The 24,902-nt window shown below is 38.1% G+C and overlaps 2 protein-coding genes across 7 annotated transcripts in view; one reads left to right on the top strand and one right to left on the bottom strand.

Moving 5' to 3' along the window:
* Positions 1 to 567: 567 nt before the first annotated feature.
* Positions 568 to 21,750, bottom strand: BROX (BRO1 domain and CAAX motif containing). 6 transcript variants are annotated; one of them, XM_079902940.1, is made up of 14 exons: positions 21,404 to 21,750; positions 20,727 to 20,789; positions 18,353 to 18,472; positions 15,422 to 15,528; positions 14,987 to 15,083; positions 12,030 to 12,125; positions 10,983 to 11,055; positions 9,880 to 9,985; positions 9,078 to 9,167; positions 7,242 to 7,327; positions 6,324 to 6,405; positions 5,871 to 6,021; positions 4,498 to 4,657; positions 568 to 3,505 (listed from the first exon to the last, which is right to left on the bottom strand). In XM_079902940.1, the coding sequence occupies exons 3-14, from the start codon at positions 18,451 to 18,453 to the stop codon at positions 3,419 to 3,421; spliced, it is 1,236 nt and encodes a 411-aa protein (XP_079759066.1). In that variant the 5' UTR covers positions 18,454 to 18,472; positions 20,727 to 20,789; positions 21,404 to 21,750; the 3' UTR covers positions 568 to 3,418. The 6 variants fall into 6 exon arrangements, with proteins under 6 accessions (XP_079759066.1, XP_079759064.1, XP_079759061.1 ...); XM_079902938.1 differs by having other exon boundaries at positions 18,353 to 18,469; XM_079902935.1 differs by lacking the exon at positions 20,727 to 20,789.
* The window catches only part of AIDA (axin interactor, dorsalization associated), a 42,905-nt gene continuing 39,617 nt past the window's right edge, over positions 21,615 to 24,902 (top strand). The window contains exon 1 of the mRNA XM_079902985.1: positions 21,615 to 22,136. Within this exon, the coding sequence (XP_079759111.1) occupies positions 22,027 to 22,136 (110 nt within the window). The 5' untranslated portion in view covers positions 21,615 to 22,026. The remainder of the gene's footprint in view (positions 22,137 to 24,902) is intronic.

Raw genomic sequence — 24,902 nt, 5'->3', positions numbered from 1 at the left:
TTCACAGGGCAGCATTCACTGCCAGTTTCTCCACGCCATTTCACCTGAGGAGATGGGCCCACTCCAATTGGTGACTCACCCCAGGCAGGCAGAGTGAGGCATTCTGGGGAGGATATATGTGAAATCTGAATAAACAAACACATGTATAAACAAACCACTGCTCCTTGAGAAATGCTGACAGAACATCACCTGGCCAGACTCTTCTACCTTTATTTTCAGTATTAGACCATAAACCTGCACCCAGCCACCAGGAGTAAGAGTGACATTACTGACATGCCTGTCCTATTGGGGTGTTTCTCAACTTTTCCTACATCATAGCAGATGATCTAGGAAAGTCATTGTTTGACATTCTGGAGGTGACCAGCCTGGGAGCTCCAGCCACCTTAGGCCCTGCCCAGTCAGCCCCAGAAGGCTGAGATTAATAGCTTGAGGCAAACGACCAGAGAAGCTCTGGACAATATCAAGCTGCTGGGTGATCTAACATTTTCTCTGGGGAGCACTCTTAGAGGGAGCTATGAGCTTACACCCACCTCAAGCACATCACAGTCATCAGATACGCTGGATCGCATAAGTGATAGCTCTGGCCTTTTGGGTAAATACAATCCAACACCGCTTTCTGTTCTACAATTCAGAGTAGGCGCCCCCTCCAGATTAACTATTTTAATCCCTTTAGTTTACTACAAAAACATTTTTTAAAACAAGAATGTAAATTCGAAGCAAATTACTCAAATATCAGATTAAAGTCTTTAGATACAAAAGTATAGTAAACCAAATGACACAAGTTTATTTTTACGCACATATCGAGACAAAAATGCCTCATTTTCTAAAGCATGATTACTCTAGAAGGAAATATTTCTGAATATGATTTTATCTGAGTATATTTATATAGTACTGAAAATGCTACCTCAAAGTTTCCAAAGTACAAAGTTTTCTGCAGAGTACTGTACAGCAATAATGATAAGGTCTCTAGCTTAGCTCACCACCGTATACAAGACTGCAGCATGCTGGATAATACTGTGAATAAAAATATATGCAGGCTGAATGAAACCCTACTTCAAGATTAACCAAACAGGTCAAGGAACGTTGAATGTTTAATGAATTCATGTAGCATAAAACAACTGATGCAAATGCATCTGTCATTTTAAAATACAACTGTGAAGAAATACGATTTTACATTGTATTAACCTTGTTACTGGCTTAATAAACATAAAAATATTTATTGAAAAACAAAAATTCCAATGAAATTGGAAGTAGAATCACTTTTATTTTCATAAATAGATAATTCAGTATATTAACAACACTTTTAGCAGGATATGTTAGTTGTCATTATCTGGTTTAAACTAAGTATGCGATAGTTAACACAAATAGTTATTACATCTATGACATTCATGCAACTTCTTTACATTTATTCACTTCCCCAAATTTCGAAGACGATTTCAAAGAATATTATATATAATGGGATAGTCAGTCAAAGTGTCACCTTTGCTGAGTCAACAGAATATTTACTATCTGCTTATCTTAAAGTTGCCAATTATTGATTAAATGTAATACCAGTATTTACTGCACTTTATAGAAGCACTGAGCATATTAGATGTTTTCATTCCATATATGGAAGTATGACCCATAAAAATGTCAATATGTGAAACTGACACATATTGTGTCAATAAATTTAGGCTAGTTACTAAATTTTCAAATGTGAAAATTTAGTAACTAATAAGCACTTGTTTCTAAAATAAATAGATCTTACAGGCCAAGAGTAATAAGCTCACATCAAATACAGTTTAAAGTTTTGTCAGTAAAAGGCATAGAGCACAAAAATACAGGGAAATTAAAGTGTTTTTTCTATAAACAACAAAATAAATGTCTGTTCAGTTATTACTCCACTGATTCTGAAAACTGCAGCTTCAAATATTAAATGTTATATAGCAAGGAGTAATTAGCATTTCCATATATAAAAAAAAAACCCTCACTGATTCTATGTAGCTTTTTTTCCCATGAGTATAAACTATGATTTAAGTAATCATTTATTTTAGCACAATATTCAGATAGGTATAATCTATTTTTCACAATGAAATGTTTATTCCTATCTCAATACTTTATGCAGGTTTTACTTATTTGTCACAGAGTTGCTGTGTGGATTCAAAGGTTTATCTATGTAAGTGCTCAGCACAGTGCCTGGCACAAAGTAAGCTCTCAACATACCCTACTATTACTACTTCTATTATTTGAACCAATCTGTCATTTATAAGAGAAAAATTAGGTGATGCCCCAGGAGAATAATCAAAAGAAGATAAACCTACATGTGTGATTTTTTTTATTAAAGTATTATGTATCCACTATTTCCCAGGTTTGTGTATATACTAAACTATTTCAAATATTACAAGGTATTTTTAAGATATACTGTACCTGTTTGCTCTCTAAGTTTCTGCTATGGCCTTTGGCCTAAAGCAATACAATTCTGACAGGATAAGTGTATTAGAAAACTATATAAAAACATGTACACTGAAATCAGGTTAACAAAGGCATTTTACTCTAACTTCTGTAACAAAGTAGTAGAGATTTACCAGTGTAATTCAGGACAACCGATCTTGTTTAGGCTTAAAGTTCTTTCTTTTCATCATGCATTATTTGACTTCTGCAAAAACATTTTCACTGTCTTTTCACACAAATACTAAGAGCTGTTACCAAGTTCTGTCCCCTAAGTAAAAAATCCATTAGAAAAAAGTACTTTAAAAAATATTGCAGGTTTGCTTACTGAGACTGAAATGAAGTACAGGGCTATCAGCATAAGAGTAAGCTCTTTAATGGTTTCAACATACCTATAAACACCGATTTCTAAGTAAATTATAGATTCTAACATGTATAAGGGATTTGGTATGAAGATTTTTTGATCTTTAACTAAAAGTGATTTTTTTTTTCCCCCAACCAGAAAAGGTAACTGACACAGAAGATAACAAGTCTCTGCTACAACTGACATATCGGAGAGGGGTAAAAAACCTTGTCTGTTAAAAACTGACTCCTGTCATCCTTCTGGTATCAAATAAGAGGAAGGAAAATAAACTTTTTTTTGTGAAGATAGAAAAACACACCTGAAACCACATGATTCTGGCCTGTAGTGTATTAACCTGAAACTTACTACTACCCAGAGTTCAGGAAGAAAAACCCAACCCCCAAATATGCCCTTTAGAAGCACAATAAAAATTTTTCACAGGTTGTCCTGATTAAAAAGGAGTTCGGAAACAAAGCATGAAACACTTCCACTGTGTTAAAAATCAAGAACAAATAAACTGAAGGCAGATTCCCTCTGAATGTACTAAATTAATCTATAGGCTTCAGAGAAATCATTTCAAGAAAGATGAAGTTCCATGGTTTATCTTATCTGGAAGAAAATTCAAAGTGCACACTGTATCAATGTATTTTAGGAGATGTAGCACCCAGTGTCCTTCTGAGGTTTGATATCTGGTTCTTTCATAGGTTTCACCGCTTCTTCTGGTTTGGGTTTAGCCTATGGAGAAAGAAAAATACAGTGTAAGTACATAAACTAAGATCTGGAAAACAAACACTAGATCTATTCCACTTCAGACTAATATAAAGATGATATACTAAAATACACAGCACGGAGACTAACAAAGCTGTGCCAGAAGCTGCATACAAACCAATTCAATTAAAGACATAACAGGAACGCAACATTTCAGTGAAGATGCAAACCTGATGGGTAGGCAAAAATCAAGCTAACGGTACTCTTACTCTTTCTGAGGAGGGAGAAACTGAGCCATCAACCTGTGCACATGGAACCCTCAAGTTTGAAGATTACTTGTGACAGTAACAGGCTACCTCTTAGGACATTATTTAAGAGGCTGAACAGGATGCAAAAACTGTTATTTTAAGGAATAATGGTTTTAGTATGGGTAGGAAATTATATTAAAAAAAAAATTTCAAGGAAGCAGCTATGGCTACAAAATAATTCCCATCCCTTTTTCACAGACCCCCTCTCTTTTGGTAGCCAAACCTCAAAATTTCCACTTAATCTACCATTTGGTTTAGTACACTAAGATGTACTTAGATATAAATGAATAAAGCAGTCTAATTTTACCCCTGGATGATGTCACAGAATGTTGAAATTAGGTCAAATCTTCAACTACCATGCACTATGCTGAATCAAAAACAACATTGCTATAGCAATATAAACATGGATGAGCCATCCTTTTTAGACCTGTCCTCCCACACTTTTCTTAAAGGAGGCTCTGACGAATTGTAAAAAGGCAAGATAATGTGTTGAAAACAACATCACTCAACTATGTAAAAAATCAGAAGACAATTAGCGCCTAGAGGTTTACCTCTGAAAGAGTTCAGATTTTACACCAAGCACTGTAATTAGCTAATTTAACATTTAGACAAATACATGCATCTATTTAAATAGAGGACAATATCAAACTGTGAAGTCTGAATTCTCTTTTGAAATTTTTGTGAATGAATGGAAAAAACCCAATCCCGTACACTGTCATCCTTGGGTCTTTGGGTGAGATCAAAAGCAGCCAATGTTTCTGGTGTCCAGTGCACACTTGTAGGAGGAAATTCGAAAGGTACAGGTTCTACGAGACCATAAACTGCTTTGAGTTCCAGTTGTGGGGCTTCTGTTGGAACTTTTTGAAAGTAACTGCAAAAAGCAATGGAAACAGCAATTCATTCAGTTATTTGTTAACTATTTGAGTGTCTATTTATGTCCAAGACCTTGTGCAAGGAAATGACAATTTAATGATGAATTACATAGAGAACAATTTCCTGTCTCACGTAGTTTACAGATGAGTAGGTGACAAAGTCAAGAAACCCTGTCAACAACTGCGCAATGTAACTGAAGCTATGAGGGATGTGGAGTGCCGTGAGAACACAAAAGAGGGGCAATTAAAAGAGGGGCAGATTTGGGGGGTCAGGGATGCTTTCCAAAGGAAGTGATAAAAGTTAAACTGGGCACGTTCAAGGATGTGAAAGCACAGCATGACCAGATGCAGAATATAAAGGGAAGAATGCAAGACAAAAAGCAGGGACAAAATTAATTCTACAACCTCCATAGGTACTGATCTACAGTTTGAACACTGATTTAATAACGGAAAACTGCTTGACAGGCCTAAACAGAACTGACAGAAAATTAATTTCCCTGCTTTATACGTGGCTGAAAAGAGAATGAGATGAGTATGCCAAGAGCAGGTATGTATATATAACACACAGAGAAGGAATGGCAGGGAAACAAAGGTAAGAGAAAGTTAGGACAGTAGAAGTGGGCTATATATTAATAATTCATGTTTGAATTTTTAAACCTGCTTTTATATGTTATCATCAAAAGCAGAATAAAAGTTAGGTCTAACACAAGTGAATTCTATCACCAATTTAAATAGAAAATTAATGCTCAACTTCAATGCAACTTGATATAAAATGTATGGGAATAGAGACTAACAAACTGTGATATTATTAAAACGATATTATTATTTAAACATTATAAATACGTTCAAACCTCAGTATCTTCGGCGGATTGGTTCTGGGACCCCGGCAGATACCAAAATCCAGAGATGCTTAAGTCCCTTACGTAAAGTGAAGTAGTATTTGCATATAACCTATGCACATCCTCCCGTAAACTTTAAATCATCTCTAGGTTACTTATAATACCTAATAGAATGTAAATGCTATGTAAATAGTTGCTAGCCTGCAGCAAATTGAAGTTTTGCTTTTAAGGACTTTCTAGAATCCCCCCTCCCTGCCTCCCCATATACTTTCAATCTGCGGTTGGTTGAATTCCGGATGTGGAACCCACAGATTACAGAGGGTCAACTGCACATACCATATCGACTACTAAAATCATACTGAGCTGTACTCACATAAATCCATTCTCTCTCTGACATTTTTCAAGGGTGTTCTTCACAAGATTTCCAAGTTTCCTAAAGAACAAGTGTCCTGAAGGTTTGACTGTTGGTCCAGGGCCTTTGGTTTCTCCATATTCTTTGCATAATGCTTCTGCCTTTGCATAAACTGCATGTGAAAGGGATATACAGTCATTTGATTATAATTATTGATTATTTATACTAAAAAGGCTATTAATCAGAGATGCTCTTTAACTAGCATAAGAGCACTACCAACAATAGTATAAGGGGTAGGTAGGTATTTTCTACAAGTTCTAGGTTTTCGAAGCACTTTTTTCTTTCCTCCAATTACTTCACTGATTCTCATTCCCTTTCATGAACTCCGCCAACATCTCTTTTAACTGCCCATTCCCTTTATGATTAAACATTAGTTTTTAAAAGAGGAGTTAATATTCTGGCAGGAATACTTACATTTTTCTGCCTCTTGAAGAGACCTGATTGCTTCACCACATTTATCACTAGCCAACAAAGTCTGACCATGATAACAATAAGCCTGATAAAAGAAACAAATTTTTATTCATTCTCTCCTCAAATGATGCTTTCCACTATCATCGTTTTCTATATGCATCAGACAAAGAAATGCCTTTGTCCATTGTTTGAAGTATCAATGCAGTCCCTTACATCTCTTTACTTGAATAAGCTTCCCCCCATCTCTGTTGGTATATAAAGTGGAATTATGTCAAGTCTTGAGCCAAACTAGCCTTCTAACCATGGACTGAGAGCAAAAACTATTTGCTGAAACCTGTTTTTAAAATTAGGGCAGAGGGGATAAAGGAGGGAAATTAGTGTGCTAATACAGAGGGAGGAGGAGGAAAGATTTGAGGTTAAAGACTAAACAGGTCTTAAGAAAAATGTTACCAGGCTGGAATAGAACATGCTTATTCTTTAAATGTCTATCATCAATGCAGGGATTGCACATGGTCTTATGCAGTGTGTTTGAAAGCAGATTATAAGGTATAAGAAATCTTATTTATGATTCTTCACCAACCCAGGTGATACACTGTATGGCTAAGTCTTTAGATTAGCATTAGTAAATATCTTTCTCAGTGAACAGGATGAAACGAGAGAATTCTCATGAAGTTTGCAGAAGGTTCCAGCTTAAAAGTGGGTTTGAATCAAACAGTAATTCCATTGCTATAACCCAGCTCTACATCATCTCCTTCCACTCGCTTTACTCCACAATGGCTGCACTGACTATCAGGGAACATTTACTGAGAGCTGTCCATTATCTGTAAAATGCTAACAAAGAGTCAGGCGAGATGACAGAACTGGTGCTCGAGGGGCTGGAGAGACAGTAATTTACATTGTTTCTGGGCTAAAAATACTTACATAAGCTGTGTAGAAACACATTTTCAAGTGAAGATATTTTCTCCATTTAGCAGAGTATGCAGGCTCCAAACTGGATAAAGCATGATCTAAAGTTACATTTTAAAAAGCAAAATATAATTTCACCCTGATTCACTAGGAGACTTATAGCTTATGTGTTCAGATGCTAAAAGACCATTCAAGTCTAAAACTCAAGCATTCACACTTGAAAAACCTTGCTTTGGGCTTCCCTGGTGGCACAGTGGTTGGGAGTCTGCCTGCTGATGCAGGGGACACGGGTTCGTGCCCCGGTGCGGGAAGATCCCACATGCTGCGGAGCGGCTGGGCCTATGAGACATGGCCGCTGAGCCTGCGCGTCCGGAGTCTGTGCTCCGCAGCGGGAGAGGCCACAACAGTGAGAGGCCCGCGTACCACAAAAAAAAACCAACAAAAAAACACAAAAAAAACCCCCTTGCTTTATTTAAAGTGATTTATTTTATTTACTTATTTATTTATTTAGATTTGATGGTTAATGCAATTTAAGTTTGAGATAATGATAAAAATAGCAATGACTAAGAACTTCAAAGTAAATATGAATACTATTATAGTATCTCTTTCCAACCTTTTTCATAATACAGCAATGCCAAGAATAGTCTAGTCACCCAAGTCAGAAGCAAGGATACTCTCCTAATCCTCATTCACCACCCCATCCCTGCATCTTGTATAAAACACACATGCTCATATATCCTGCCAAACACCTTTCGAATGTATTTCTTCCTCTCCATTTCCTACTCTGCTATCTTTATCAAAACCTTCATCATTTCTTCCATAGTACTTAGGAAGAAATGATTATAATCTAAGTAGAGTCAGCCTACTACTCCTTCACTAGTAAGCCCATTTCTCATCTTGCAATGATAGGGACCTTTCTTAAATTCAAGTCCAGTCAAGTCAGATTGACTTTACTATACCTTTTAAGGGGTCCCAAATACCTACCGAATGAAGGCCAAACTTCTCAGACAGGCTTACAGACCAATTCATAGCCTCACATATGCACACTTTCGTAACCTTTGCTCCTAGCTCTCATCCTGTTTCAGCTAAAACATGTCTCAGTCCCAGAATGTGCTAAGTTCTTTCTAATCTTTGTACATACTACAGAATGTTCTACTCTTCCCATATGCTAAAGCATCCCAGCAAACCTAGAATTTCTATTTCTATTTCAAAATAAGGCTAAACCACCACCTTCCTCTAGAAAGCCTTCTCTAGCATGCCCAGATCCTTTAGGTTTTTACTTCACCCCTGTAACCACACCTCATTTCATACTATAATAATGTGGTTACATGTTTGTCTCCTTCCCTAGACTGTGAATCTGTACACCCAGCAACCAAAAGAGTAACCATCTGATAAATAGAAACATATGCATGTTTCCTAAATAAGTGACTGAAAAGAATAATACGTTAAGGAGAAGATCTGAGTGCTAGTCTCAGCCTCCCACCTGCTAGCAGTTAAATTACAGATTAGTTATGTTAATTCTCTGGATTTCAGTTTCTTGTCTAAATAAGGATAGTAACTACAAGGTTGTTATAAAGACCAAAAACATTTCAAAAGAAAAACAGCTGTTTAATTATTAGATGTAACTGGTTAAAAAGGATAGCATCATCCTTTTCACTACAAGTTATGGAGCATATTAACCGTGAACAGCTCTAATTCTTTTATTTTCTTTTAAACAAGATTAATAAAATAGTGCAGCTATTACTACAGCTTTGCAAAAGATGAAACAATCTGAGAGTCCTTTTGCTTTGCTTGTTCCCTACTAAGCCAAGAGCTTAATGTGAAAATCTAAAGACTAAAAATAGAACTTACCAGCTTTTTGATAGAAATTGGCTGTTTCATATGCCAGGGCAGCAATTAGTACAGGAGCATGTTTCAGTTCAATTGCTCGAGCAATTGTTACTATAACCAAAACACAATGAAGTGAATGTATGATTAAGTTCACTTGCATTTACCTTAAGTTCAATTATAATAGCAAAAGACAGTCTGATATCTATTCGGGACTTTAATACAGTTTGTTAAAAGTTTTAACATGAAAAGTAAGCTACAGAAAATGCAAACATAAACAAGCAGAAAACACTGAGCTTGTTGGTTCTGATACCACTTCCTTAAATAAATCACTAGCCAATTACTAATCACAGAAAACCCCTACTACAAAATCGCATGATGTAAGAGGAAACAAATACTTTCAGGGCACTGGAGTTTGAAATAAAGAAAAACAAAAGCCAACAAAGTTTCTTTATTGTTTTCACATAAGTCTTCATTTATTTCCTGCCACTGAAAGGCAAAGATTGCAAGGTAAGCCAAACAGTGGAAGCAGAAAAGAAATGAGCAAGGTAGAGTGGGGGGAAAGATGAGTTATAGACTTAATTATGCTGCCAGAAATGGCATGAAATCAAAACCCTCTTAAAAAGAATCATTAAACTGTAAGGCCTTTTCCAGCTAATGAAAAATGAAGGCAAATGCTAAAGGTAAAAATCAATTTTTTAAATTCCTCACTATAAATTTCTCAAATCCTGAAACTCCAGCAATTCCAGCTAATTCTGATTTTAAAAAAAAGAACTAAATGCCAATATAGACTTTCTTAAAAAAAATCTTACAATATTTAAGATACCTTCTTGAGCTTCAGCTTGACATTGGATAATGTAAGCTTCTATGAGTCGTGCCTCTAAATCCCTCCCCTTTTCTGCGGGTGTAATTAATTTTGGGATATGACTTTCCTGAGAGAGAAAGAAAAAAAACAACAAAGAAGCCAAATTTTATTTTAACTCAGCTGTTAGAAAGAAAACTGAAGTTACGAAATATTCAATTTGGGGTTTTTCAGAAATTTAGGGTACAAACAAAGTGTAAAATGGAGCAATGTTAAGCTTACAGAGAATAAAAGTTCCTGTACACTAAAACTTTTAAAGCTTCTTATAAATTTTTGTAAAAATAAGAAATTCAAGAGCAAAATTTGGGTCATAACAAATTGCTTAGATATGCAAGTCATATTCTCAACTTAGAAAATGTTTAACTGAAACGGAAACCAAATTTCCCCTTTGCATGATAGCCGAAACTGTTCATTCACATTAATAATAGCAGATATAAAGAAGACTACAGTTCTGTAGCTCACTCAGGATCACAGCTTTTTCATCACTGTAATACTATCTTATCATGAGAAAATGCAACACTGGCCTCCAGGAGCCTTCAGTAAATAGTAGTTTAATTAGAATGGGGTGGGGTTAATTCTGGTTGGAAAATACGTTAGTCTTTCCCCTAATTCTCATCACATCTCCAAGCAATTTAATGTAATTAGTGTGTACTGATTGCCCCGCTGGCATTTTCAATGAAATACAGAGAATATACTCAGAAAATCTGGTTTTGCAGAATCATGATGGCTCCTGGCAACTGCTGCATACAGCAAGGGAAATGCTCAGAACTATCAATTTTTGTGCTTTGTTTTCTCTCATCTTTTCAGAAGAGACTGAAAAATAAGCAGTGAAGTACCACTTGCATCGTCTAATTGTAAAATTCACTGATGATTTTCTGAAGTGGAAACACTTAATATTCTGTAATTGGCTGCACTCATCAACAAGGTACTTAACATAAGGAAAACAGAACACATACTAGTTCTTTCTACATGATGAAATAATTCCTTCACCCCACCCCGCAAAGAATTAAATAAAAATTATTCAAGAATTAAAGCATTAAGAATATATTTTATTATTATTATTTTACCTTTAAATGTTTAAAAATCCCAGCTGCAATTTTTAAGCTTCGATGGACTTCTTTTGCTTCATCCTCTGTTATGCTGAAAGATAGTGGTTACATTAGTTACAGGATGAATCCCGTTTCTGGTATTAAAACCAACAACTAATACATTCTCATAAATCCACAGAAGTTAGTCATTTGTGTTTTTCACTACGTTTTCTTCTTTTTGACACTTAAGAAACTAACAAATGCACATGAAAAATATCCAAAGAGAAGATACTACAAGTGAAAAAGAGAGCTCCTGTTTAGGGGTCTGGAAAAGCCTTCTTGTTTTTCCTTCCAGATAACCTTCTGTGCATAAACAAGCATAAAAATCAATATACATTTAATGCATGCACATACTTAAAAAACACATACATACACAATATTCACCACTCTGCTCTTGTTTTAATCACCTAAATTACTTCAGAGACAATTTTACATCAGCACATAGAATTCAACTCCATTCTTAAATGGCTGCATATTATTCCCATGTTCAGGCGCATCACAGTTGGTAGTTGCCAGTTTCATATTGCTAATATCCAATTGTACTATTATAAAAACTGTATCTCATTTTATTTCACAGTTCCTTAATCCTTCAAAACATCTTTCACAAACTTATAAGGCTTTGTATTTTTCTGTGAATTGCCTGTTTATTTTCGATTTGTTGATCTTTTCCCTGTTGATTTGTAAAAGCATTATAAAAACAATTTGTCACATGCACTGCAATTTTTTTGACCAATCTGTCATTTGTTTTCTAACTTTGTTTATGGTACTTGATGTGGTCAAATAGTCAACCCTTTTCTTGGTTTGGGGTTTTATTCAGGAAGACCACCCCCATGACAAGATTATTAAAAATTTTTTCCCTTTTAACAGTGGACTCCATAATTCTGATACTTAAAATATTAACTTTATGAGGCAACCTTACATTTATTAGAAGTGATACTTTTTATCAGTAGCCTAGACTTTTTAATAATGAAGCTCCATACGTTTGAAAAATAATAATATGCACATAACCCTTCCCTTTTAACTTACTTTTCTTTGCCAGCCAGTCTTGAAGCATATTTGGTATACCATAAAGCTACATTAAATCCCATGGAAATTAATTCAAAAACAGCATCCTGCTGGGCACTAGAAATATAAACATGATCGTTAAGTACTGTCAATGACTGAGACATCTCTATATGAAGCCTGCTATACATCTTACACAAAATCATAAAGAGCTAAATGCTAACTGAAAAAATGAAGAGTTCTTGTGTTTAATATAGGTTGGGAGGTAAGACACAAGCGCACACACACACACAATTAACACTGAATGACTAAACATAATGGTCCACGATGTACTTCATAATAGTAAACATGAGAATAGTAGTTCCCAAAGGTTACAGTACGTTGAATAGTTTTAAAAATACAGATTACTCGAACTTATCCCACAAAGAAAGTCTGGGAAGTGCCCAGAATCTGCATTTTTAACAAGTATCCAGTTGATTCTGGAGCAGGTGATTCTTACACCACATTTTAAGAAAATGGATTTCAGAGGAGAGATCATTTCAGGCTAGAATGGTTAAAGAAGGCTTAATGGTATAAACAGAGTTTGAATTGTGCCTTGAAAGATGGCTAGAAGGGAAGCAGAAGGACATCCCAGATGAGGGAATGATGCTGTTAACGCACAAGACAGGATAAAGATTTTTCTGGTGGCAGTAACCCAACTAGCTTGATTGAAGTTGCCAGTTCATAGAGAGAAATCGAGGAGCAGGAGAGCAAAAAGCCAAGCTGATGTGAAACTGTAGAAGATTCTGAATGCCAAGCCAATTGGTATACTACAAAGAAAAAGGTCTCAAAAATAAGTGTATTTTATATCTTATTTGTTTCCTTCAGATTCTATAACTAAACATGACACAAAGATGGCAAAAAGCTCACAAAGCAAATAATATTTTTATTCACTGTTGTTCTGATGAGACCCTGAAAATTCTTTATACACATTATCTCACTTATCTCAAATGATGAAGTAAAAAACCTGAAGTAATACCCTTATTACACATATAATACTAATAAAGATACAGAAAAATTACCCAAAGGGAAGAAACGAGAATCATGATTCTGCTTTGTATTTTTTATTTAATTGCTGCCTCCATCTTAGAAGGAACAGAGACATGGAAACTTTTTAGATTAAAAAAAAAAAGATTTGTTACAAAACACGTAATTAAAAAATACCTTATGAACTATCCTGTTTAATATACATTATAACATACAAAAATATGACAGTTATGAACAAACTTCTTAAAACAGTTTACCATGCCAAAAAAATTTAATGCATAGTTTAACGGCTTATTCTTTCCACCACTGGGAACTTTCCAATGAATTACATCTACTAATTACATCTAGTAATTCTAGTAATGGTGATCTAAGAGGCATATCTAATTTAAAAGTTTATCTTTAAATAATAAGATACTTTTGCTAATTTTTATGGGGGTCTCATGAATAGCTCTCTCCTGTTTACCCTTCGTTTATTTCAATCTGCCTTGCTCCCAAACACTCCATTTCTATTGTACCACATCTAGGTAGTAGTTAAGAGTGTATACAGTTGAAAAAACATCTTTCAGAAGATATACTCACAGCACACTTTTCATTGAGTAAGTAGCAATCAAGGATTAAATAACTTAAAAATCTCAGATGTACTGAATATTCAACATTGTAACTTAAGGCCTTTATCACATAATTCTTCACTGTCTCATAAAACTATGCTGAGAAATGCTGTCACAAGGAATGAAAATTTAGCATGGTGGGGAAAACTGCCAAATTTATGTAATACAAAACACTTTAGAATCTGCCAAAGTTTTGTAATGTAACAATGGTAGAGGTTTGATTCTTTAAAAAAAGTTTTTAAGGAAAATATTCCTTAATTTTAGATGAAGTACAAAGGGGTACATAAAGCAAAACAGAAAATGAAGACTTACTTGGAAAACCTTGGTATCCCAGAATATTAAAATTTGGAAAGGACCCACAGTCCACAACTTCCTACCCAATTTATGAATTCTATTATATACAATATTCCCAAGGAAGGAAGGAAGGAAACTAACATTTATTGAATGTCTATTAATGCCTGGCATTATATCAGCCCCTTAATACAAAATTTCCTATTTTGTTCCTCACAAAAGCCCTATACCTGTAACCCCAACATACAGCTGAAGAAGCAGATGTTCACACAGGAGAAGCTCTGAGGCTGATCTACGTGTGTATGAATCCAAAGTCCACACTCCTTCCACTGTAATGCCTGCCTTGGTTGTTTGCCAATCCCCATTTCCTTCCCTTCTGATTTTATAAAACGGTTAATTCCAAAGCAAATTGAGATAAAGATATATAACTATTTAAACAACCCAATGGTGTTTAAAAAAAAAGTAGTTAAAAATTTAGCACCATTATGATTGGTTTCCTGTTATAATTAGATCTAACTAGTTTCAAGTGAATGATGAGAAAGTTCTGAGGGGAAGTTGTTAAAAAGAGCAGAAACAGTGAAATTAGGAAGAAAAACAAATACAGTACTGTCAGTCAAAAGAGTATGGAACTGGGGTGGAACTGGGGAGAATGAAAGAAGGAGACTGACCAGAGACATCTGAACTATCCATCAGAAAAGGAAAGTAGTGGAGAAAGCAAAGTTCTGCTCTGCTTGGATGGAGGCAAAGACCAAAATCTAGGTTTGGGTTTCAAATTCCCAAACCATTCTTTGTGTGTTATTAAAAGTCAAGGCTGCTCAATCTAGTTAACGTTTATATTGATTATCTCAAAAATGATTTGGTCCAGAAGAAACAAATTCTGTTTGTACTTAATAGACTGCATTAGGAGTTTAGGTCAAAAGTTTTATATTAATTTCCTGATAAGGCAAAATGCTGATCAGACTTACATTTTACTTCTTCCACACAGAGGCTACGAGTTAATCGCTAGCTAAACAGTTACAAAAATGGCTTGAATTTAGTACTGTTGGTGCTGCTTACCTTGGAACCTGTCCCTGTAATGTATCAGTCCACTTGAAATTTTGAATATATCGTAACTTGCTTTCTTGGGTAGATTCATCCAATGAGTTAATGAAACCTATAAAAAGGTAGAAAACATTTTCAGTTTTACAGGAAATATCACGTGTCTGTTTAGAACATTTTTCGGAGAATGACTTTTTCAGATACCCGAATGAAACTCCCAGCCCCTCTATACCCTTCTCCTAAGGTAACATAATATGAAATATGCACACATTTAATTTTCAAAATGTTAGAAAGACCACATACTACCTTTACATTCTCACATTTCTGATACTCAAGCATACTGAAGAATATAACCTAGAAGACTAAACTATTCAAATCTGAAAAGTCTAAGAATCAAATATGAACTTCTACATAGTTGACTTTTAAAAACTTAAATTGATTTAAATAACTAACCTTGTAAAAGTGAAAAATATGAATCTGCTGCATTCTTCATCATTTGTGGATTACAGTTCAAATCAGTGAACAATTCAAGCAGTCGTGCTCTAGATGATCTCAAGTCACTTAAATGAGACAGAGAGAGAGTAATGTGAAGTAAGCTGTATTACAATGAATCTATGTAAAAGTGGCTTAAAAGTTTCAACTGTAAAAGCTTAAACACACACACACACACACACACACACACACACACGCACACACACACACACACACACACACACACCCCTTCCTCTAAGATATTACTAAGTATACAGGAATGAATTTAATTGGACTAACACTGGAGGTAAGTGAAATTTCCAGTAACAGTTGTTTTAAAAGTTGTACTAAAATAAACTCAGTCCAACTAAAGGAGCAAATCATGAATACAATTATATAATAAAGATACACAGCAAGTTTTAATTTTAAAAAATCAAACTAACACAAGCTTTTAAGACAGGAGGAAAGAATTACGAATGAGTAAATTAATCTGACCAGTTCACAACAGAAGTTTTTTGAAAAATGGAAATTTAACATTTGTACATAATTTTAGTATCCCCTTACAATGTCAAAATTTGACATTATGTCAAAATGTACTTAAGTACAAAACCATATTTTAAAATTGCATTCTATAATACAACACACACACAAACATGCAAAAACACGTGACCACTAGTCATTTTAAAACTGCTCCCTTGTCTCCATTCTCGTTTGCTTCTCTGCAGCAATAAATGTTGCAGACATTTATTGTTTCTTTCTCAAAATTCTTTTCTCCCTTGATTCCAATAACGCCAAATTTTCCAGATTCTCCTCTTCTCTCTAAAAGTTCCTTCTCTATTTTCTTCCATGTCCCCTTCATATTCCCACCTCCAGCAATGTTCAGTCTTTGGCTTTCTGCTCTTCTTTCTTCTGAGGTCTCATCTACGAGTATAACTACATCTAATCCTAGATCTACATTATCAGCTCTAACTTGGTCCTGTTCCAGTTACACATGTTCTTTCAGAAGGCAACTTGCTTAGCGAGGGATCCAGAAATCATATTACATGGACCATGACTAAAGACAATTGGGTGTAAATGACTAAAGACTAAATTTAAATTGTAAGCACCAAGACAGTAGGAACTGTATACCCAGAACTTAGTGTCTGGGATAAAGCATATACTCAAATTTCTGTATCGAGTGAAGTAATACTAACATTTCAAATATTTTAAGATTTAGAAAGACTGTAAGTAGCACTGATGTTTACAAAGGAGTACAAACTTAAACCTGAATGGTCTAGATGGAATGTTTATTGGTACCAGCTCTAAGGAGGCTGATTCCAAGAAAGTATATAGTAACAACTATATACAGCTGACCCAAAATGGGATGGGCTACCTTATGAATCTGTCATTGTTGAGTTATTTAATTAAAAGGTGGGAGGGGTAATTCTTGGACTCGGAAAAAAATCTGAATTTTTTTCCTTTTGGCCATGCCACGCAACATGCGGGATCTTAGTTCCCCAACCAGGGATTGAACCCGGGCCCCCTGCATTGGAAGCGCAGAGTCTTAACCACTGGACTGCCAGGGAAGTCCCCAGAATTTGAATCCTTAAGGCCTATTCTAGACTCGAATACTTTGCTAGCTATTTCCAAGTAGGCATTCAATCATCACCTGCAAACCAACTTGTGCAAAATTATATTCATATTAAAATGACAGAATTCGAGAAAAGTGTACCTTAGAAGTATCTAATTTAGGTTATTAATTTTACAGATGAGTAATTTTACAGATGAGTAATTAGTAAGAGACTTGCCCAATGCTACAGATAAAACAGTTAAGCTGGGACCAATGTCTAGGATTAGGGGTTGGCAAAGTACAACCTGTAACTTGTTTTTATACGGCCCATAGCTTAATTTTGCAAAAATGAACAAAGAAGAATATCCAATAGTGACTGTGTGTAGCCCACAAAGCCTAAAATATTTACTATTTAGCCCTTTACAGAAAAAGTTTGCTGACCCCTGGTCTAGATCAACCTTTTACTCCAATTACTTCTTTTCACAAAAAGTAGCAATTCTCTTGGTTTTCCTTTACTGGTACCACCAATGTCTTGATCATCTAGGTTCTGTATCTCATAGACTAAATGAATCCTTTTCAACTTTCCAGAGCAAATGAGACATCTGGCCAGTTGATGCCTCCTTCGAAATCTCTCTTGCATCTATCTCTTTTGTGCCAGTTAAACTGCTCTACTCATACTCCCTAGAACAAAGGTTTACCTAACAGAAATGACTTTCTCCTCTCCCTTCTTACTATCTTAAGTCAGGGGTCAGCAAAGGACCTGAAGATAAATATTCTAGGCCTAGTAGGTCATAAAGTCTCCCCTGGGAATACTCAATCTTACTGTAGAGAGGAAAGGCAGCCATAGACAATATGTAAATAAGGGGGGGGCGGCGTGTTCCAATAAAAACTTATTTTTATGAAAACAATCACTGGGCCAATCTGCAGGACACAGTCTGGCAACCCCTGATCTAAGCCATACAATGCATTTAAACCCTAGCTCAAGTCCTCTCTGCTACTGAACACTCTGAAGGCTATTTCAGGTCATAGGGACCTCTCCCTGCTCAGAACTCAATTAATTTACTATCTGGCCAATGAACAATATCCATATATGACTTTGTGGAGTCTCTTGTACTGTTGTAACATATAGCTTAACTCTTTTAATTGTGACTGTTTAGCCTCTCTGGGACTCACTCACTGACCTAAACTTGAGGACCCAGTTTAAATAATCTATGACTTAACTTTTCACATGACATTTGTAAGTTTATAAGGAGTCTAAGGTTAGGGACAGTGTGTTACATACTTCTGCACTGTGCATGACCCTAAAAAAGTACCTCATATCCATGGGGGGCTCAATCAATACTTGTGAAGACTGACAAACTTACCTGCAAATTTTTGAAGCAGCAGGGCCAGTGACTACGCCATAATAGTTAAAAGGGACAGGAGCTGTGGCTTTTAATGGGTTCCTATGAAACCAATGTGTCATTCTCTCCAGGTGTTTCCTACTGACAAAAAACAAATGTATAAAAATTAAACATAAAACATTTAATAAGCAGTGTAAATCATATTAAAATATTTTTTAAAGTAAAAGTTGAAAATTACTACAGGATATATACATTCTAATATAAAACATATATAAAACAGACATACATAAATAAAATGCTTCACTGCCATACATCAATCTTGTTTTAACTGTTTATAGCAGCCTATGCTTAGATCAGGCCTATTAAAAAAACAGCATTTGTAAATGTGCTCACAGTAACTGCAATGCTGAAGATACTGGAGCAGTAATGTTTAAACTTTAATGTGTATAAAAATCACGTCGGGGCAGGAGGTGGGGGCTTCTTGTTAAAATGCAAGTTCTAATTCAACAGTCTGGGGTAGGATCTGAGACGCTGATGCTGCTGGTCCCCAAACTACACTTTTGAGGAGCGGAGTACTTGACTTTGGTTGGAAAGCTGCAAATGAGAAGGGCACAGGAGCAGAGGAACGTAATTCCGAAAGAGGTTTAAATGGTGACCCTTATTTAGACTGCTAAGATTACTTGACAGAAATAGGTTTTAAATTAACTGTATCTCCCACATGATATTGCTGATGCCAACTGATTGGCTGTAGCATGTGTTCTATAATAAATATACTTTCCACAGAATAGCTAATAAGAATCAATATTTTCATGATAAAAAACCCCACATGATACTTGATCAATAAAATCTATCCTTAAAATGGTAAAAAATGGCTGAATTATGAACATATTTAGCATGTGTAACTGAAGAAACCTCAGGTAGAGTTGGAGTTGGGACAGGCCTGTAGGGGGGGCTCTCAGGTCCCGCTAGGAGACCTCAGTTAACAGGAGAGAAGTAAACCTACATCTCTGACAGGAAGGTACCTCTAGGTTACTATCAGAAGGAAGAAGAAAACTTCTCTCCATCCATGGCAGCTCAGCCAGTCAGACTGTAGCAGGCCAACCAATGAGAAGCCTCCATACTCTGGACTCCCAGGTTCCTCCAATGGACTCTCTGGTTATTACAGCCCCTCCCAACTCTCCTCTTTTCCCTATAAAAGCATGCTCCCCTTGCTTGTTCTCTGTATCTGCTTATGGTCACCCGTCTTTGCATGTCGCTGATTGTGATTTCTCTTCTAGTCCCTAATAAACTCAGTTTAGTTGGTTAAAAAAATAATAATAATATCTATCCTTAGAACATACTTGTGGTTGACACCCAGGGGGAGGGCAGGTAGGGGAGGGAAGGACTGGGAGTTTGGGATTAGCAGATGCAAACTAGTATATACAGGATGGATAAACAACAGAATCCTACTGTATAGCACAGGGAACTATATTCAATATCCTGTGACAAACCATAATGAAAAAGAATATGAAAAAGAATGTATATATGCATAACTGAGTCACTTTGCTGTACAGGAGAAATTAAACACTGTAAATCAACTATACTTCAATAAATTAAAAAGAAAATAATGTCTATCCTTAAAACCCAAAACATTTAAAAAACTACCTAAGTGAAATGCCAACTTAAAAAAATTAAGTTCCACACCTTTCAGGTTAAAAAAGAAAAGAAAAAAGGAGTGTGTCACTTGCTTAAAAGTGGGAAGATATCGAAGATAATACAGGAAGGTGTAGTTGAAGACTTAAATATGGCAATTAGATTTCGGGAACTGGGAGACAAAATCGGTAAGATTTAATTAATTTGAAAGCATTATATACAATGTTGTCCATGGATTTTTCTTATCGGGGAAAAAAACGTGGGCTGCACAGTGTAAAAAATATCTACTTTATGCACCTCCCTTACCATATTTATTCATGGCAAAACCGGCTTTGGAGAGCACCAGCTATTTAAGGATGAGGAAATGCACTGTGTATTCAATGAAAAATTGAGCAAGTTCATTTGAGTAACTCAAAACATTTAACAAGTCCTTCAAAAATATATAACCTTCTAAATATCATCCACATAAATCTCCTTTATAACCTAAGTAAACTAATACTGCATCTCTGTGCATATAAACCAAGCCTCCCAGAGATAATGGCACACAATACACTTGACCGTGACAAATTTTCCACAAATACTCTTTTAAGGCGGCCTCCCACGTCCTGGATGAAAATGTCTTAAGTTCTGCATATCTTTACTTCAGGACCGAAGACGGTAAGTACCGTGTTCTCTACCCCTCCCTACCCAATCTGTCCGGTCAGAGACCCGCACTCCAGTTTTCAAGAATTCGAAGGGCGGGGTAAAAGGACGACACACCCACCTGCAGGTGCAAGGAAGGGTGCCGTTGAAGCCACCAGCACAACAGTCGGATCGAGGCTGCCACCTAAGCCGAGGCCACAGGAACAGTCCGATTACCGACAAGGGTTCCCCACTCCGGAGACCCTGGGTCCCGCGACGAACCTACCGCCCCCGAGCTCCCAACGTCCACTTCCTGTTTACCACCCAGCCTCTTCCTCCCGGGCGCCGTCCGGTTTAACGCCGTTAAGACCTTGCGCAGGCGCACACCTTAGCGTGCCCCTCCTGAACAGGCATTTTCGTGGAAAGCCGATACTATCTACCCGGGAGAGGCGGGCAGAAGGTGCCTAAACAAACTCCTATGTAGCCATAAGACCCTCCCCCCGCCCCCAACCGCTAGTGGAGACGCGGGCAAGGCGATTCAGTGAATAGAGCTGTTAATACCATTGATTCGTGGGGCTAACGTGAATTTCTTTCTCTCGTTTGTTCCAAGGCACTTTTTACACAAGTTCCATAGACTCCCGGATAGTGGTCCCCAAAAATCTCCTTCTAGTGCCTTGAAACACTTGAAGGAGTCTTTTGGGGACCATCCGGGAGTCTATGGAACCTGTGTAAAAACCTTGACCCTATTGCTTGCGACTCCGGGGAGACAACAGGGGTAGGGATAGTACTGGGAAACGCCCATCCTCATGACATACTTACCGGATTTCTCGATGTCTGTACAGCACCCCTCCAGAGGGAAGAAAGGCAGTGTCCGAATCCGCAAACGAGAAAGGGAGGGAGTCGCAGAGCCCGGATTACCGAACTTGAGCGACGGAAACCAGGCCTGCGGGAGCCGATCACGTGGTCAGGGCGGCCATGACAGCTACCGAGGCGGCAGTGCGCGCCGCTCTTGGGTTGAGGCTGCCGCGTTGTCGCAGTCCCCTTAAAACACTCCGTTCCTCAGCCCTTTCTTAGATATTCCTCCACAGTCTTCCCTCTTGAGCTACGGTCTCCTCCAGAAACAAAGAGCAGAGATGGCCGGGCCTCCCACCCCGAGGAAGAATGCCGCAATAACAATGGCGGCCGCTCGGTGGAGCGGGGCGGCCTCAACCTAACACGAGGCGGGGCCTCGGGGGCGGAGCCTCGGCGGGGCGGCCGCTTCAGAGCCGCAAAGTTTGGCTGTGGCGGCAAATGGGCTTGGGCGGCTCCTTGGCGGGTGGTGGCGGTGGCCGTAGCGGTTCTTCTTGGCCCTGTTAATGTCGGGGCCAGGCCCGGGGAGGATGGCGCCCTAGAGCCCGGCCTTGCTGGGGTAGGGGCGGGAGGGGACGGGGTGGGGACCGGCCATGTCGGAGGTGACCCGAAGTCTGCTGCAGCGCTGGGGCGCCAGTTTTAGGAGAGGCGCCGACTTCGACTCTTGGGGCCAGCTGGTGGAGGCGATAGACGAGTATCAGATGTGAGTGACTAACCGCGGGAGCGGGCCAGACCGGCTCCAGTCGGCCGCCTCCCGCTTCTTTCTGTCGGTGTCTCTCATCACTGTATCTGCAGCCAAGGCTTCTCAGGGTGGGGCCCCGCAGGCGCTGGGGCTGAGATCCCACTGGCCCTGGAGACCAAGGTCCAGTCTCTGGGGTTTTTCGCTCTCCGCCTGAGCAGGGCCAGTTCCGTGCAACAGGTAGCCCTTCTTTCCTGGGGCGCCAGCCCATTCAGGCTACCTACTGAGTTCCTTGCCACCGTCTCATGGGTCCCCCGCTCTGCAGTCAGTTTCCTTTTCCCCTCTCCTCCGCCTCTCTCAGGTTGCCGCCCCTCAGTTTCTCTTTTAGAATCTCGGAGGAATACTTGTGTGTTCTCCGCCCACGTCCCCGGGATGAGGGGCCTCGCTCTGTGTACGGTGCCTTCCTCCTCCCCTGTGTAGGGCAGGAGGGAACTGGTGGCGATTGAGGGGAGGGGAGGGGGTGCCCCCAGGAGGCAGCGAGGCCGGAGGTATCTCCTCAGCCCAAAGAAAGGTCTCCTCTCGCGCCCCTTCTCCACCCCTCTTTCTGGGGAGCCGTGTTTTCCCAATTCACCTCGATTCCGTTTCGGTTTCTGGGACTGTTATTTGCTAGGCTGGGTGAGTCCCACCCACCCCCTCGCTCGGTTGCTCTGGGTGGAGTCCCTGCAGGATGTGAACAGAAGAGAGCAAAATGTGAATTAATAGACCACGCACAGGAGTCACCACCGCCTCCTTGGGTCCCTCCTCCTTTTCCTGTGTATAATGTATAGCCGCAGGGTACATGTGAGCACCAGGTTCTTTGATCTACCCAAGTCCGATTTCTTTCCCTTTATGGTTTCCTCCCAAAACTTCAGCGGTGTTTTTAAAATTAAAAGACAAGGTTTGCGTATATATTAAACCTTGCTTATAGTTTTCTTGCACATTTTACTGAAAATAGGAACTGCCTGCTGAAATGCTGTTGTTTGCAAACTGTTGCCAGTAATTACTTATTGGTTTAAAGCAAGTTATTGTTCGAAACCATGTGTAAGTAAAACCCACCCCCCCTCCCCCCGCCCCAGCGTCTTTTGGAAAGAATACACGATTAGTGCTTGGAAGATCTAAATCCTGTATTCTTTTTCTACAATAGTTACTTGTGTTTATCTGGCCATTAAGATAATTTAAATGCGTGAATGTTCTCTATCTCATCTTACTGACTTTGAATTGCCTGTAGTTTTCAAAAGCCCTGAAAACCACCATGGTTTGGGCCATTTTGCCATGTGTAGCAACTACTGTCATTTGTTTTGCACTTTCACTTGATTTCACTTTACTCTTGCAACTGCTCGGTGAGAATATTATTATTTTCATTTTGCAAATGAGGAAACTGAAGCTCAGGTTAACCGGATTACCTAGGGTCACAAAACTATACTGCTGAAGTCTGGGTTGTTTTTTGTTTTCCCAGTTCCAAATCCTGTCTGCTCTACTATGTAGTGTTTAAGGCATTTATTAAAGATGTGTTGTATAAGTGAATTGGACAAATTAGAAGACTTCCTTCATTCCCAGAGAATGTATCCTTCATACTGTAGCCGGTTAGATAGTGAGCACCCATGTATACTCATTCTGCATTAACTAAACTTGCGTAGCCTGAAATCTAAAGCTGCCTCTCACTTGTGATGGTGGGACATCGCAGCTGTTGGCACTCAGCAGCAGACCTCACAATGGAAAGTGAAGAATACCATGTCCAATTGAAATTACAAAGGAAAATTGAATATGCAAGCTGTTTAGCTGGAATTTCTAAAAATATCTCAGCAAGAGAGTAATAAGCACCAACAAATCTATTGTTGAACCTCATTACTAACCTTGAACTTCATGATTCAGAGTAATTCTAAAATTACTATAAAAACCACCAGTGTCAAATTTGAATAGAAATATGTGATGATTGGCTTAAATTTTGTAAACATACAGGCTACATACACGATGTTGAATTTAAAATTAATACACTCAAAAATGAAGGCCAGTTGTCTTTTTTTAATTTGAATTATCTGTGAGAAAAGGAGACCATTTGGGGGCCACTAAATGATGTGAAAAAGAATGGATGGGATTTAGTAACTGACTAGATACTGAGCGAGAAGAAGAAGTCTGGGAGAACTGGCCTTTCTGACCGCAGAGGCAGCTGTGTCTTTACAGCTGCGCAACACACAGGAGTGAATTCATGGGATGGGGACTTTGTCGGGGAGGGAGTGGATGTGTTTGTACTTATCGTAAGGTAAGAATATCACAGCTTAAACAGTTTCATCACTCAGCAAGTGAGAGCTGGGTGTATAGAAATGAATAAGATTTGATATCCATCCTCAAAGTATTGAGTCTAATGGAGGATTTTATTTATTTATTTATTTTTCATTGTGAGAAATGCTGGAGGATTTTAGAATAAATGGGTATTGCTATTACAGAAGTAGGAAAAGAGTAAGTGCTGCCACACTCCTTGCTGTTTCCTGAAGCATGCTTCTGCCTTAGGGCTTTTGTACTTTTTCTGGAACACTCTTCCCCCATTATCTGCTTGGACCGATTGATCACCTCCTTCAGGTCTTTGTCCAAATATTATCACTGCAAGGCCCTCTTTGTCCAGTTAAGTATGCTGTCCACTCCCACTCCCTCTACCTCAGTCTTGCAGATCCAACCCCCAATCCTGCTTAATTTTTTCTATAGTATTTATCACCATCTAAAGTACAATATATTTTATGTATTCATTTGGTTGGT

The sequence above is a fragment of the Stenella coeruleoalba genome (assembly GCF_951394435.1).
Source record: "Stenella coeruleoalba genome assembly, chromosome: 1".
Classification (NCBI taxonomy): domain Eukaryota; kingdom Metazoa; phylum Chordata; class Mammalia; order Artiodactyla; family Delphinidae; genus Stenella; species Stenella coeruleoalba.
Note: the sequence above shows the minus strand (reverse complement) of the source record. Positions and strands in the feature narration are given on the sequence as shown.

Excerpts from the sequence above, each read along its gene's own strand:
- BROX (XM_079902940.1), bottom strand. The coding sequence starts at position 18,453 with ATGACACATTGGTTTCATAGGAACCCATTAAAAGCCACAGCTCCTGTC. Across the intron at positions 9,168-9,879 it reads TCAAGCTGAAGCTCAAGAAG|TAACAATTGCTCGAGCAATT; the intron begins GTATCTTAAATA and ends TTTTGGTTATAG. Across the intron at positions 7,328-9,077 it reads CAATTTCTATCAAAAAGCTG|ATCATGCTTTATCCAGTTTG; the intron begins GTAAGTTCTATT and ends ATGTAACTTTAG.